General features: G+C 42.8%; 1 protein-coding gene across 1 annotated transcript; it reads left to right on the plus strand.

Moving 5' to 3' along the window:
- The first annotated feature begins 8,271 nt into the window (after window positions 1–8,271).
- Window positions 8,272–9,123, plus strand: LOC8043788 (elongation of very long chain fatty acids protein-like). Its single transcript, XM_002400717.5, has one exon. The coding sequence runs from the start codon at window positions 8,272–8,274 to the stop codon at window positions 9,121–9,123; it is 852 nt and encodes a 283-aa protein (XP_002400761.2).
- The last annotated feature ends 7,695 nt before the right edge of the window (window positions 9,124–16,818 follow it).

Below are 16,818 nucleotides of genomic sequence, written 5' to 3' on the forward strand. Positions count from 1 at the left end.
TTAAATGACCAGATTCTAATTTATTTCTGCCGAAATCACGTTTGCACTCGGCGGGACGCCATTTTACACACATGAAACTATCGTAAAACCGAGGTTTGACTCGGTCTCGGGGTTCTAGCCTTTGGGCAGGACGATTGCGCGTATGTCGAAAAAGTGGTCTTTCTGATATATTTCGCGCCTTTTCTTGGCAGAGTAACCTTTCTTAAATGCCAGATTCTAATTTATTTATGCCGAAATCACGTTTGCACTCGGCGGGACGCCATTTTACACACATGAAACTATCCTAAAACCGAGGTTTGACTTGGCTCGGGGTTCTAGTCTTTGGGCAGGACGATTGCGCGTATGTCGAAAAAGTGGTCTTTCCGATATAATTCGCGCCTTTTCTTGGCAGAGTAACCTTTCTTAAATGACCAGATTCTAATTTATTTCTGCCGAAATCACGTTTGCACTTGGCGGGACGCCATTTTACACACATGAAACTATCGTAAAACCGAGGTTTGACTCGGCTCGGGGTTCTAGCCTTTGGGCAGGACGATTGCGCGTATGTCGAAAAAGTGGTCTTTCCGATATATTTCGCGCCTTTTCTTGGCAGAGTAACCTTTCTTAAATGACCAGATTCTAATTTATTTCTGCCGAAATCACGTTTGCACTCGGCGGGACGCCATTTTACACACATGAAACTATCCTAAAACCGAGGTTTGACTGGGCTCGGGGTTCTAGCCTTTGGGCAGGACGATTGCGCGTATGTCGAAAAAGTGGTCTTTCTGATATATTTCGCGCCTTTTCTTGGCAGAGTAACCTTTCCTAAATGACCAGATTCTAATTTATTTATTCCGAAATCACGTTTGCACTCGGCGGGACGCCATTTTACACACATGAAACTATCCTAAAACCGAGGTTTGACTCGGCTCGGGGTTCTAGCCTTCGGGCAGGACGATTGCGCGTATGTCGAAAAAGTGGTCTTTCTGATATATTTCGCGCCTTTTCTTGGCAGAGTAACCTTTCTTAAATGACCAGATTCTAATTTATTTATGTCGAAATCACGTTTGCACTCGGCGGGACCCCATTTTACACACATGAAACTATCCTAAAACCGAGGTTTGACTCGGCTCGGGGTTCTAGTCTTTGGGCAGGACGATTGCGCGTATGTCGAAAAAGTGGTCTTTCCGAAATAATTCGCGCCTTTTCTTGGCAGAGTAACCTTTCTTAAATGACCAGATTCTAATTTATTTCTGCCGAAATCACGTTTGCACTCGGCGGGACGCCATTTTACACACATGAAACTATCCTAAAACCGAGGTTTGACTGGGCTCGGGGTTCTAGCCTTTGGGCAGGACGATTGCGCGTATGTCGAAAAAGTGGTCTTTCTGATATATTTCGCGCCTTTTCTTGGCAGAGTAACCTTTCTTAAATGACCAGATTCTAATTTATTTATTCCGAAATCACGTTTGCACTCGGCGGGACGCCATTTTACACACATGAAACTATCCTAAAACCGAGGTTTGACTCGGCTCGGGGCTCTAGCCTTTGGGCAGGACGATTGCGCGTATGTCGAAAAAGTGGTCTTTCTGATATATTTCGCGCCTTTTCTTGGCAGAGTAACCTTTCTTAAATGACCAGATTCTAATTTATTTCTGCCGAAATCACGTTTGCACTCGGCGGGACGCCATTTTACACACATGAAACTATCGTAAAACCGAGGTTTGACTCGGCTCGGGGTTTTAGCCTTTGGGCAGGACGATTGCGCGTATGTCGAAAAAGTGGTCTTTCTGATATATTTCGCGCCTTTTCTTGGCAGAGTAACCTTTCTTAAATGACCAGATTCTAATTTATTTATTCCGAAATCACGTTTGCACTCGGCGGGACGCTATTTTACACACATGAAACTATCCTAAAACCGAGGTTTGACTCGGCTCGGGGTTCTAGCCTTTGGGCAGGACCATTGCGCGTATGTCGACAAAGTGGTCTTTCCGATATAGTTCGCGCCTTTTCTTGGCAGAGTAACCTTTCTTAAATGACCAGATTCTAATTTATTTCTGCCGAAATCACGTTTGCACTCGGCGGGACGCCATTTTACACACATGAAACTATCCTAAAACCGAGGTTTGACTCGGCTCGGGGTTCTAGCCTTTGGGCAGGACGATTGCGCGTATGTCGACAAAGTGGTCTTTCCGATATAGTTCGCGCCTTTTCTTGGCAGAGTAACCTGTCTTAAATTACCAGATTCTAATCTATGCCGAAATCACGTTTGCACTCGGCGGGACGATATTGTACACAGATGAAACTATCGTATAACCAAGGTTTGACTCGGCTCGGGGTTCTAGCCTTTGGGCAGGACGATTCCGCGTATGTCGAAGAAGTGGTCTTTCCGATATAATTCCCGGGTTTCTTGTCTGTTGGAACTTTTTTTTATGACCCTACTCTAATTTATTTACACAGAAATTGCGTTTGCACTCGTCGTGACACTCTTGTGCAACATGGAACTATCGTATATCTAGGCTGTAGACTTTCTGGTGTTTATTTATGACGAAAATCGGCGGATGTTTATCAGTGTTTATTTATTTCTAGAATACCGGTGGTTTTCGCTGAATTCTCTCGTGCAGGTGCTAAAACGGTGATTATCGGGAGGAAAAATTGCGAACGTAAACAACCACTGAAGACGAAGAACAGTTCAAATTTTATTTACATCTTTTACAGAAGCTCTTTCACATAATTCTCCCGTTCTGACTTGTATAGGACAAGGGCATTGAGGAGGTTGTCATCTCAAGAAAACAAGAGCACCGGCTGTAGCTGGCCTCTCGGTCCACTAATAGTAATCTTCAAGGTCGATGACCCAGGAGGATCGCTGGCCTTAGGGAACAGTAGAAGAAAGCTACTGTTCTCCAAGAGTCCAAGAACACGTAGGTCACAAAAGAAAGACAGGCAAAATGCATGATTCCGGGCAAGATAATGTGTTTGACGAAAGTTCGTGTTGGACTTTTAAGTGAAAAAAAAAAAAAAAAAACGACAAAAACATTGCTAGAGAAAAATTATATGGAAACCGGGGTATTTTTGTTTTGAACGATTTTTTATTTCCGTCGCCGTCGGATGTTTATCGGTTAAAACTACAGGATTTATCAGGGAAAAAAAAAAAGAAAAAGAAAGAAACCAGCGTTTGCTCGAAAATATGTAAAAACCGGTGTTTTTGGGCTTTATCCGATTTCATACTTTCGACACCGGCGAATGCGAATCGGTGTTTTTCGGTTAAAACCGGAAAATATATATATAGCCTACGGTATATTCAAGGTTTGACACAGCTAGGAGTTCTAGCCTTTGGGTATAGGAATGTGCGTTCATCGAAAAACTGGGATTTCAGATCCATATCTCGCCTTTTTAGCTGTCTTACCGAGGTTTGAACCCCACGAGGGGTTCAGACCTCGTGCGGTATCTGCGTGTTTTGCCACTTTCCACGCAGCGGCAACGTGTAAGACGGTGGTACATTTTAATGGAACTAAGATACAGATAAAATAACTATTAATTCTAAACCCGGGCTCAAACCTTGAGTACTGTGACTGTGGTATTATAGGCTTTGTTTATGTAAAAGTGATGGTTAAGAAGTTTTTTTCTGATGTGTTAATTCGGCGCACCACAATCTTCAATATGCTATTTGCAAGCCGTAAACAGGTTGCGCAGCATTCCCTTTAAATATTCGGAGCAATGGCGGTCTACTTTAAAGTTAATTAAACTAAAAATGAAAGTTACTAAAAGATAGCTGAGTCCCTTGGCAACCTGTTACTGATGAGTGCAATCCAGTATGGGAGGACGTTTTCTGTAGAACAACGATCTTTCATTAAAACTCGGTCTTTTTCTTCGGGTCTTGCCATAGACGCAATGTAAATATTTTTGATCGTCATTTGGCTGTGTATAACGTGATCGTACGATTTCTAAATTTTTCCCAAAAAGTTCGGACACCGCACCTAACACAACCTTAATGAGTGCAAAGCGATTATTGGCCGAGTTTTTGAGTAAGTGAATATAAACGGCTTTCGCCCATTGAGTTACGGTGGCCCCCGCTTTTGGTAGCCGATAGATGGCGCAAGTTGTAGGGACGCGCCAATGTCCACCAATCTTGGGGTTGTCCCAGATGCGTTTCAAACGCGTGTAATTCCCCTGAGTGGCGTTTGAGACTTCTAAATAAACTACTCTATCTTTGTTTATACGCGCGTTGTTATTTGTTTGTCGTGGCAGTAGCGATAAGATGGATTTCGTTTTGCAAAAGGACTGAACGTAATGAATTGCTTCTGCTGTTGGGGTGACGAAACGGGGCACACAAAGCTCGAGTACGTCGCAGAGCCCATACTTTTCCATTGCGTCGACTGCTTCCGTGGACTCCGAGTCCGCTAGAGGCGCCACTGTTACGTCCGCCGCTGCTCCCATAGGTTTTCGGAAGAATTTCCAGTATTAGCGAAGCTATATCGTATTTGCTATAACCAAGCACCCGTGGTAAATATCTGATATTAACAAGAAAATAAAGATTATAAAATTTTTGAGTTCCTTAATCTCAGGCAAGAAGTTTTCAGGAAATGGAAGCAGCTTGGAAGGCTTGTAGAGTCTTTAAGATGTTATGTTGTTTTAAGTTTTGCACAACTTTGAAAATAATTTTCCGTTACACAAAACCAAACGTTCAGAGCTCCGAACTACATGAAGGTCACGCGAATAAATTTTATTTTTATAATTTAAAGTTCTTCAAGGAAATCAAGCCAATCGCATCGATTTATAAAGTAATTAGGGCAAACAATTGCTTTTACAAAGTGATGTTTTATGTTTGTATAACTGTTAATAAAGTGCTCGTATTTTCCGCCAATTTTTAACGGTATATAATAATTAAGGACCTAATGAAGGAAACTAGTGTATTTGTTGACAGCATGGTTCTTTGCAATGTACATTTGCAATGCAATGTAATTCAAGAAGTAAGGCATTCTATGGCCTGTGTGCGATGATAAATCTATTTTTAGTGTCGCTAAAGCACAGCTACTGTTACGAGGAACCTTAGAATACATCCAACGCCTTCAATGCTAGAAAAGTTATTCAAATCAATAATCATAACTACAGCTACAGTATAGAATGGACTACACGTGACGCAACCTTGCTTCGGCAAAAAATATATTGCAATATGTCTCGGTATTATTTACTAAAACAATACAGTCAGTAAAAAAAGGCACCACAGAGTTGCGAGTCGACAAAGCACAGCTTATTTGTATTTAATTCAAAAGATTCAGAAGACGCAAAATTCTTTCGATACAAAAAAGAAACGAACTGGTGTTTTTAGAAACGTCGATCACCCAAAACGCTTCGTAGTAAAATGTTGGATAGTTTCGATTGACATGTTATCCAATCTAAATAGACGCACAGAATCAGCCTTGCATAAAATAAGCAATACGAAAACACGGCGTTCGTGAATCAGATACCCCAGAAGGGGAGTGCTGAAGCCCACAGAAAACCAAACGTTTAAACAGTTAATTGAAGAAAGAAACGCTCACATATACAGCCACCTGAAAGTCAGGCCAAAAAAGACTGCTCAACAGTGTCACCAAGTTTAAGGACTGAACCCAGAGCAACAGAGTAAAAAACGTAAAACAGCGTTTCGCCCGAAACGAAGTTCAAAGACCAGGGAAATCACAAATGAAAACGTTACGAAACTTTGTTTCCGGAGAAAAAAGAAAAAGCAACAAGAAATGTGGAATGAACTACATTGAAGCAGCCGATCTGCTTGAACCTATAACAGAACCAAGCGACGTATCGGTGTACAACGCCTCGTATATTGTGGGAACGTTGCTGAGGCAATGTTCCCATTGAAATCACGGAATTCCCTCATGAGCTTAAAGGCAACGTTCTCTCCCGATAGACAACTGACGCGTTTCGAAATCCAACAAGCATGCTTGAGCTGTTAGAAACGCCTTGTGAATGCTAATAGCCACGAAAGCGAGGCGACAAAACGACGACCATTGAGGAGCTGTTTCGATGACGCAATTCTGATCGACTACGAGGAGCCCATAAAGGGGCACGGAGCACTCGCCAAACACGTTTGTGTGCCAGACAGCAACCAAGGATTGAGCATCTTGGACACGGTAAGCAGTGCATTCATTGTATTATCGACACGAAGGGTTTTTTGTAAAGCAGATGAAGAAAACTACTCTTTATTATATTTTATTTTAAACATGTAACCTAAGCAAACACACACAAAACGATTTCATGCTCTTTGAAAAAAAAATTTTTGCTAAAATGTTCAGCTTATATTAAAATTTTAGAGGTAAGAGCCAGACGAAGTATACTCTCACTAACGTAAAACAATAGAGCTGTTTCGACAAATAGGCAGCATCGTCGAAGATGTCAAGCATGTCTTAGAACGCAAAACGACAAATCCTTTGATATGGTTAGACACAAGTGTAACCTAATCTGAAACAGATGGCTTTGTTAAGCAATACTACCATATTGGCCTAAAGGCCTCGTAACCTTAATTTTATACTATGGAATAGCTATATCTACCCATAATGTATGTATTGAACCCTTTTGCTTCTGTTACACCACGCGACAAGTTCTCTAATTTTGGACTAATTATCGAAGTACATGATGAATTGCTACTTTTAAATTTTCGTTTTAGACTTTAAGACACAGCTTTTGTCTCTATCTTTTCAATGAACTTTGTTTAGCTTTATCCTATTTTTAGAAGAGAATTACGAGCTGGAACGCATCGCCATGTTATATGTATTTCCCAGCCAAAAGAACGTGAGTCCGTAGCACTCACTGCCTACCCATATTAAGGCAATATTGAGAGCAGTTAGAAGGAAAATAAGCGCCTCAAAACAGGGACAAGGAACAAAACGACACCGAGCACTACTGAAAACTGGATATTATAGTACAATATACTTCTCATGGGACTCTCAGCAGAGGAAGGTGCATTTTTAATTAGAAAGATGCAGCGACAGTGCACTTACGCCAGTTGGTCTCCCTTCTCTTCCTTTCGTTATATGGTCCAAAGGTTTCTCTCCCAGTTTTAATTTTAAGTTTACCTAGTATTTTTGTTTCTGGCATATTTAGAGAACATGGACATCTGCCGCAGTGCGTGGCGAGTTCAAGAGGGGAAGTTCCTGACAGACAACGCATGCTCGCGTGTGCTGTCATTGAAACACTTCCCCGTCTGCCCCACATACACCTTGCCACAAGTCATTGAGATTTCACACACCACCGACGTAGAACATTCAATGAACTGAGTGGCGTGTTTTTTTCCGCATAGTTCTTAATTTTTTTGTTGTTAATTCTTGCGCAGGAACCGGGCAGCTTTGACGGGGTTGAAAAAACAACGCGCTCCTCAAAGTGTGCACCACTCTCAGATTATGCGAAAGCCGGTGAATACGTGATTTGACCACCGTTCTGGTCTTCTTTCCAGATGCAGCAGTCTCTTTTTCCACTTTTCTTTTAAGCTTTCACGTGAAAGGCTTTGAGACCTCTGTCTAGAAATAGTCAGGGTATCCGGCGGATTTCAGGCGGCCCGCCATGGTCGCTGAAGCTGTCGCTCATGTCATGCTTGCAAGACTTGTCAAGGGAAGCTTTCATCAAAAACAAAGCGATCTCTCTTTTTACCAGTCTAGAATCTGCAAACATGATCTTTTTTTTTCTCGAAGTGCAGGAGCAAATCTATAAACGGCAATTCCCCTGATACCGTGGTTTGATGGGTAAAAGTTAGCCCATGCGATTTGGAAGAAAGCACTCGTAGTGCTCCATTTATTAGCTCTTCGTTGCAAATATGCGACTGTTCCACTGGCACAAAAAAATCACCTACATATATGAATGCCTTACACATGCCAGAAACGCTCATTGTCTCAAAGGTATCAAAGGTATCACACTCTGTCAAAAAGAAATGTCACATAAAAGCGGTGCCACTTGCGACCCTATGAAATCACTCGCCTCTGAACGCATATATGTCATTTGCCAACGACAAAAAGGTTCACCTTAATTACAAAGACCACATTTCCATGAACGAGTCATATCTCACTCGACTTGAGTTCCTAATAGAAATATCGTCGCTCTCCTCAATGCACCGTCTGACCAAATGAACAATTGGGCATGGGGGATAGACTAACAACATATCTTTCACGTCCACTCACAAACAGCGGCGGTGGAGCAGCATGCCTTCTGTTAAATGAGAGCGGTGCGTCACGCTGGTTCGATTAACGTCTTAACATTTTTCCCGGTTACCCCAGGCACAGCAAGGTTGCCCGGACAACAGCCAAGATGAACCTAACGTTGAATCCCATCACGTTTCTGAGCGAGATACAAGAGATGGGGGATCCCAGGACCAGGAACTACCCCGTAATCATGAACCCGCTCTTCGTCTTTCCACTCATTGCTTCCTACCTGTACTTCGTTAAAGTGGCCGGTCCCAGGTGGATGAAGAACAGAGAACCCTTCGAAATCACCAACATCATACGCGTGTACAACCTCGGCATGGTAGCTCTCAACGCGAGGTTCCTCTACATCCTTCTCAAGAAGACGTACCTACCAGGAGGACACTACAGCCTCTGGTGTCAAGGGATCACCGGATACATGGACGAGGAGATGAAAGGATACTACGAAGGTGGTTGGTTCTTCGTAGCTGTGAAATACGTGGACTTTTTGGACACCGTGTTTTTTGTGCTCCGAAAGAAGTTCACGCACATCACGCATCTGCACGTCATCCACCACACCATCGTTGCGCTTAACGTCTGGTACTGGGGTCTGTTCGCTCCGGAGGGACAACCGGCTCTGGGACTCGGCCTCAACGTGTTTGTGCATATCGTAATGTACTCGTATTATTTTCTAGCAACGTTGGGTCCAAGCGTGCGTAAATACCTCTGGTGGAAGAAGTACCTCACCAGACTGCAGATCGCCCAGTTTGTCATCATCATCCTTCACTTGTCCATTCCTCTCTACGTAGACTGCGGCTTCCCGAGGTACCTCGTGTACCTGGGAAGCGCTCAGACTTTTCTCATACTGTGCCTTTTTGTAAACTTTTACATCCAAGCATACATTAGGCGAGCAAATCCTGCCGTGAAGAGTGGACGTGTGGCGAACGGTAGCAAACCCGGCACCTCAAAACAGGACTAGAACTGAAGATGTTAAGCTTATTAGTGCGTTAAAGTTTGATGTCCAGAAAACGTTTACTGCTCAGTAGCTTCTAGGTTAGCCTACAGATGAATGAAAGTGGGAACGACTAGGTTTAGTAATGTTTTTTTTTTTTTTTTTTTTTTTTACTTTTAATATTTTTAAGGCATTTCCAGAATTAGGAAAGCTCAAAGGAGACAGAAAATTGCTTAAATTTAACCAAGGAAGGTGTTATAAAATATACCCTAAATGTCAGTTTTTATTTTACTTCCTATTTTCTCAGGGGTTACAACTCTGACAAATACCGAATTTTAAAAAGGTACTTGCATAATCTAGTTTGTGATATACTCAAATAATATTACAAAGTATACGGTCCATACTTGATTGTATGCGGATAAATTTAGTTTTAACATGGTTTACTTTCCCTTACTGACAGTTAGCAGCATACTAATATAAACCTTTGCAATTTATCGGGTCTGCTTGAAATCAAGCAGTTGTTGGCTACGTAAATCGTCCATGTACTGTGATACAAATGTGTGTATGGCAAAGCAGAAAAGAGTTTCGAGGCATTAATGGCTATTTATTTTTAAACCTGTTTTCCTACTGTAGACGTACTATACTTGATATAGCACCTTGCGAAAGTGGTGAATGTGATTGTAAAGTTTTTGTACAGGGTATTTTGTTATCACCACATATTGGATTGTTCGCCTAATTACACGATCCTACTGTTTGAATAAATATTATGCTTGATTCAAAATTTCAGATAGTGTTTCTTTAATGCAATTCTCTAGCTAAAGTGATTGACCTGATATCAACTGAAAAAAGTGAATAACTTATGTCTAATTAATTTTATCGCACTAAGGGGGTGGGGGGGGGGGGGGGGGGAGGAATTCAATGCGCAAATTTTGTGTTTCTCTTGTTCCTACATTTCTTTTTCTTTTTGTTACTTCAGGCAAAAAACCGGGGCATAAAACTATATATGCGTCATAAGCCCAATGAAAATTCATCCTTCTTTCCGATAAGAAACCCAGGTGAAGACCCATACGCACAAATCCTGCGCGTTTAACATGTCACGTGGTTCCTTTATATTTGTATATAGGCACAATTGCTAACCTCTTTTTGGACGATGTGGCAGGAGGGGTCTGCAATAGTTATTGCGCAACAACGCTAAACAAAATTAAGTAGTATGAAACGCTGATTCTACTCAACAGTATTATGCGCGTTTCTTCGCCTCAGACAAAAATCTACGCTCATCTTGACAAAAGGCGCGCGACGTATCTTCAGTGTTGCAGACGCTACTAAAAATTAACAAAATACGGTAGTCCATAGTTCCCAAAAAAGAAATAGGAACGCTTCCCCGACCAATGATACCCCTAAATAAAAGGAACGTGTTTCAGTAACCGTTTCAAACAAAAAAATGAAAGAAGTTTACAATTCTCTGTAATGCCGGACCAGAGCGCAGCTCTTGAGGAGGAGGAGAGCAGGGTACGGAGAGGAGGGTACACCCCTCCTCCCCCTCCCTCCTCCTCTCCTACTTTCCACCCATTTAGCGGGAAATGTGCGTTAAATTTCCCGTTAAATTTAGCGGTAACATTTCTCCGCTAAATTTAGCGGGAAATTATTCTGCCAAATTTAGCGGGGAAACTTTTCTGCTAAATTTACCGGGGACATTTCCCCGTTCATTTTTAGCGGGGAACGTTCCCGCCAAATTTAGTGGGGAAAATTCTCATCTAAGTGTACTGGAGAAATTTCTCCGTTATATTTAGCGAGGAAATATTTCCGTTAAATTTGGCGCGGAAATTTTTTTTATAATGCAACGCTCGGTTGCGCCCGGTTGCATTATTCCCATAATGCAATGTGCGAGGTTACGCCGGCGCCGACGGCGACGCTTCTCAATCCGAAATCGGGCGCCAAAGAGCTGCTCTCTAAAATTAATGCAGCTTGGTTTTGCGTACCATTTTATTTATGAATCGAAGCTCTTCCGAGTAAAATGTTTAAAAAATTACCTAATCCTTCTTTTTCTTTTAGGCTTCCGTTTGGATATTTTCGAAAAATAACGTGCCTAAAAACACGAAAAGCATTGAAGTGCAGTTTCTTTCAAATCTTGGGAAGCAAAAATGCAGCGATTAACCCAAGTACGCTACCCGCTACTCGAGATAAGCTACTTAAGGTAAGATATCCGTTCCTGCTTTCAAAAACCTAACTTGTAGGTTCCTACGTTACACAAAGTAACGGCCGATAGCGCATATATTACATTCGTTGTCAGGCACGTAGCAAGGATTTTGATTTGGCAGGGGGGGGGGGGGAGCAAAACGAAAAAGGGGGGGGGGGGGCGACACAATGCCCGCTCCCCCTTTCCCTGAACACGTGCCTGTTTCTAGAGTCGGGCTGCTTTCAGAAGTAGAAAGGGGTAAACGAAGCATAATTATCCTCCGCGCACATAAGAAAAAAAAAAACATTTGCATTAATCCCCACTATTTAGCTTTGGCATCAGTTTCACCGGTGACTATGATAGATTTGTCTTAATTGCGTAGCTCCTTCCCTTGGGAAATCCGCAGCGTTCGGCGCGCTTTCACCTAGCCGATTCCCCCGTCCATTGGAATATGTGTGTGTGTGTGTGGGTGGGGGGAGGGGGGGGGGGAAGGGGGGGGACCCCAAGCTGCAGCGTAAAAAACGAAAACAAAAACAAATCATAATCCAGCTTAAATACTTTAAAGCGATAGTAAAACCTTGATCGCAGACTATATTCAAAGATTAGGTGCGTGTCAAGTTAGGCGCATATACCTTCATTAGAATATTATGTCACGTGCTTCTCTGTTTATATGGCATTACAAATTTCAGAGGCGCAGCTCTAGCGCGGCAAAACTTGTTTTGGTATTTTCTCGGCCTTAGGATCCTAAGTTTAACGTCCTGCAACAAGGTAATCTCGATACAAACTGTCACGCACAAAAAACCTCAACGACTCCTTTTTATATTTATATTGACCTTCACACTTTTATACATATGGTTAGGTGCAAGAGCAAGGTATATCCTTTTTTCGGAGCTATCGATTTTAGGCAAATATGTCAACTCGAAATCAGACAGTTTTAAAACCCTTGCGAAGTACACTCACTTTGCGAAATTTGGTTTGTGTACGCAAAGCGTGATTGCAATGAATAGTCAGCTTCTCCGAGTAAGCACACAATTCTGTTCTGAGGTTCTGACATTTTCCGTCTTAAGGCTACCCGACTTAAGGCAGGACACGTCAAGCACACAAAAATTGAGAGCATTAGTCTTAATAAAATGTTTAAAGAGGTTGTTAGTGTTAAGGTAGCGGAGGTTTTAGAACGTCAGCCCAATAACTCAGGGAGCATGTCGCAAAACCCAGAGTGACCTGAAGGGAGTCCAAGAAGTGGTCCCTCTCCGTCACCCACGGCAACAGGCACACCTACTCTTGCTTCAGATGGAATTCTTGATGACAGAGCGCTTCTATAACTTTTCGCACATGTGCAGCTCGTAAAACGTAACCAAATGACATCCGTGCGTTGAGGCAGTTATAACTCTTGAAAGCAAAACCTTCGTGCCAAGTTCGAAACAATTCGTGACCAGGTATTATCGGCATCGAGTTATAGCTAAGAGTAATTCGCGGTAAATTACTGCAGCAAAAACAAAAACAAACGCATGGAAAAGCGGGCGTCAATGCTCGATGAGGTGCGTAGGAGTCAGCAGAGTAATTTTTTGTGGTAAAAACTGTCGCGTAAAGCACTTTGATTAAACACAAACACGGTAACTGCTTCGATTCAACGATTTTACTGCACGATTTGTTTTCTCAAATATTACCATAACATTTTTAACGTACAGGGTGGTACAAGGAGACGCTAGGCTCTTTAAATCGACCGGAAAATTCGGTTCCTTAACCTATCGCGCTACTACTTTGTGCAGCGTTGCCCACAGATGGTGCATTTTTTTTTTTTTTTATTTGTAAAGAGCGAACTTACCAGAGGAAAAAGTAAAGGAAGAAAAAGGCTTAGCTCCTATGGAAAGGCAGCGATGCCACCGGTCTGCAAACAACACGGCGCCGTTTCGCACGGGAGACAAGAGATGGCGCAACAAACGCGCACACGAACGAACGAGCATACAGCGCCGAGAGCAGGACTTTTTAGCAGACGACATTTTCGACTCAAAACCGGCGCGCGTACCGCAGGCGGCGACAGTCGCAGAAACAAAAAAGACAAACGCGGTAACAGCACGGAACTGCAGTTTCTTGTCTGCTAAAGGGCCGGCTCTCGGCGTCGTCTGCTCGTTCGTTGGCGGCAGTAGGCGTCGCGACCGCTTGTGCCATCTTTTGTCTCCCGTGCGAAACGGCGCCGTGTTGTTTGCAGACCGGTGGCGTCGCTGCGTTACCATAGGAGCTAAGCCTTTTTCTTTCTTTACTTTTTCCTCGTGTAAACTTGCTCTTTGCAAATTTTACCAAAAAAAATGCACCATCTGTGGGCAACGCTGCACAAACTCGCAGCGCGATAGGTTAAGAAACCGAATTTTCCGGTCTATTTAAAGAGCCTGGCGTCTCCTTGTATCACCCTGTATTATTATTTGCAGACTAGGACCAACCTAATTAAATGTACAAGAAATTACCACAGTAAAAAAAACGGCACGTGGTAATGAGAGAGAAAATAACTTTCTGAAGATTTAGTTCACCCCAAGTTGCGCAAAGAGAATACAAGAAATAACTGTGACGGAGCCAACGAGATTGGCAAAGTAAGGTAACGCACGTCGTAGAGACAACTCTGAGTCGGGTGAAATTGCCGGGAACCTTTCCCACGCTCCTGTGGGGCGACTATAACGGTTTCTAGATTAGCAGGAAACGAATTGCAGGAATTAGCGCCGCCGATGCCGCAACAAGCTCAGTTGGTGTCTTTTAGTATCGGGAGCAGCAAAGGTTCTGACGCACATAACGAATGCATAAAAAGAAAGCTGACCCTGACTCGGAGTTGGGTGCACTCCAACTGTGGTTAAACAAATCCGATTGGTTTCTGCGTAGGTGAATAGCGTTGCCTAATCATCTCATTGGCTATTTAACTTAGTGCGCCTCTCTTGAGGGGTTTTCCAGGCTCCCCCGCTTGCACTAGATAGGATATTCCGCATATGATACTGTGTTCACAAGAACCTTTACCTACACACTGATCGTTGCATGTTTAAGCTATATGAACAAGTTTTGAAATATCGTTTTATATTGCAGTTTACAATCTATAGTTTCAATATTATAGTTTATTACGCTGTAGCTCATACAGGGGTCTAGGTCGTATGCGTGGTTGCAGATTCTTCAACTTGGAGCACTCAAATCTGTTTTTTTACTACATCCCGGAAAACACTTCAATTTTACCTCTCAGATTTTTGTTTTTTTGACCTTATCAGGAAACAGTGAAAAGTAAATAGAAACCTTGGAGGCCCACGTTAATGGCTGTATCTCTCTGCCAACATCACACCGAAACCAAAACGACGCTTGCGAGTAAGGTATATTCAGACGCGAAATGTAACACGTGTCTTGAAGAGTATTGAAATAATTCAGGGGTTACCTACGATGACCTGCCAGATAACAAGAAAACTGAAAAATTTCTATCTAAAAAATAATTGCCTTTTTATAAATGCCTGATATTTTTCGCGTCTATAAGAGTAATTGCCGTCAATAGTCTAATTGCCACATGACACATAAAGAAAATATATACAAGAAGCTAATTAACCAGTTTTCGTTAATTAGCTAGTTGACCACGATGCTTCTCCCTTTATCTAATGTTCTCTGAGTTTGATAAGTACATGTTGAAGACGGCACTGGGGTGTCAGAACGCTTACTCTATCTCGTCCTACCTCGAACCTCACCACCAAAGCAAAGCACCCCCTCCCCGTCCCCCGAATGAAATTTCTGTCTAGGCCCCTTCTCCAGGGATAATCCCCTTCTCCAGGGATCACTTTCATCACTCTTGTCCAGCTCGCTTGCACCTTTGCATTTAATTGCATTATAACCAAATGTGCTGTTATCCCACACTACACGACCTTTTTACCAAACTCACACGTTTCAAACTAACGAAATTCCTTGCCTGAAAGTTTAAACAGTTTCTTCTCAATGTTGCTGGCCGCAAGACTAGCTAGTGAAGAAGATGGTAGGGCTTTAAGAAGGTTAGTCTTGAAAACTCATAGTCCTTTTTCTTGAACGTTGGATTCGTTCTTCAGTTTGAAGGTGGGGGACAAGGCGAACAGGAATAATGGTTAATTTGTGTTTATCTTTAAAGTGATCAATGTTCGGTACACAAGAATGTGTTCGATATCTGGTAACCTGTTTTTTTGTTGTAACTGTAGGTCTTTTTGTGGAAATTCGGGGACGGCTGTCGTTGCGCTTAGATTTATTGATGTCTGAGGATTCGTGGCAGCAAAAGAAAGGAGCTGAGTTTGAAACGTCAATATTTCTGTGTATTTTCCTTCGACTAAATGTTTTGCTTTTTGTACCGCAGTCTCGGGCACTTAAAAAAGAATCCATCTCCAATAGCTCTCGTGCACAAAATAAACCCTAAGGTCTGAAACCAAAAAATTTAGCAAGATCCTGCTCTTCGTAAAAAAACTGTTTTTATACTTTTAGAATTTCCCTCTTAGAAATAAAATAAAATTACACCATTGGACAAAAAAGCGGAACGCCGTTCCTTTTTTCATTCCAGTAAAAATGCAACTAATTCCCGTTGCAGTTACATCGAAGCAAAATGGAACGGAGGCGTTCCTTCGTTCCACCTAGAAGGAACGAAGAAATGACTCCGGTCCTTTGTTCCACCTAGAAGGAACGCGTTCCAGGAACTCTGTTCCTTGGAATGCTTTTGTTTCTCTTAGAAAAAACGCGTCCCAGGAACGCCGTTCCTTGGAATGCCGTTCCGTTCAACAATTCCTCAAACCAACACCGTCAAAGTTTCCATTCTGATATTTTTCTTAAATCCCTTATTAGAAGTAGAATTCATCATAGTCAAGACGTCATGGTGGGCATTTGGCGAATGGACCTTTTCCACATACTGACGGCACCAGGCGGTGGCTGCACGAACTAAAAATGGAGGAAGTGACCTACCTGCGCTACCAATCGATAATGGGAGCTACGCTACCAGTTTCTTCGCACTCTGAGCAGCGGCGCCTGCCCAACGCGACTTGAAAGAGGGGCATCCGTGGCGTTCACCCAAACGTCGTGTTTTCTTTCCGTCGACGTTCTTTTTTTGTGTAACACAATTATATATACGCTGCAGTTACGTGTTCTACTCGCTGATATACAGCCTCCTTCCGAATTTCCTCTATGTTTCGTTCCGACTTCCGCCGCTTGGCATCGGGCACTCGCGCGTGCGCAGATCGCTTCTCGGAAAAGGCCCATTGTGGAAGGTCGACCACAGCGACGCGTTTGGTTGCCCACGTCGCCAGTACGACCTGCAACGTCGTCGGCTTTTTGCACACGTAGTGCGTTTGTTTACCTCTCAAATCCGCCCACGTGTTTTTGTCCCAACCGACCTCAACCAATCATGGTGCAGCTTGGCTTTTCGTCATCTCGCGTTCACTGCGCGCTATCTATGTTGTCCTTCGATCGGTGCTCTTCCTTGCATTCCGATGCGCGAAAGACGCACCAGTGTGGAACAGATGCTTGCCATTTACATCTTTCGACTGATTATCTCCGACACGGGAAATGGGAATGTAGACGTA

Source organism: Ixodes scapularis, unplaced genomic scaffold, assembly GCF_016920785.2.
Source record: "Ixodes scapularis isolate PalLabHiFi unplaced genomic scaffold, ASM1692078v2 PGA_scaffold7__128_contigs__length_106722199, whole genome shotgun sequence".
Taxonomy (NCBI): Eukaryota; Metazoa; Arthropoda; class Arachnida; order Ixodida; family Ixodidae; genus Ixodes; species Ixodes scapularis.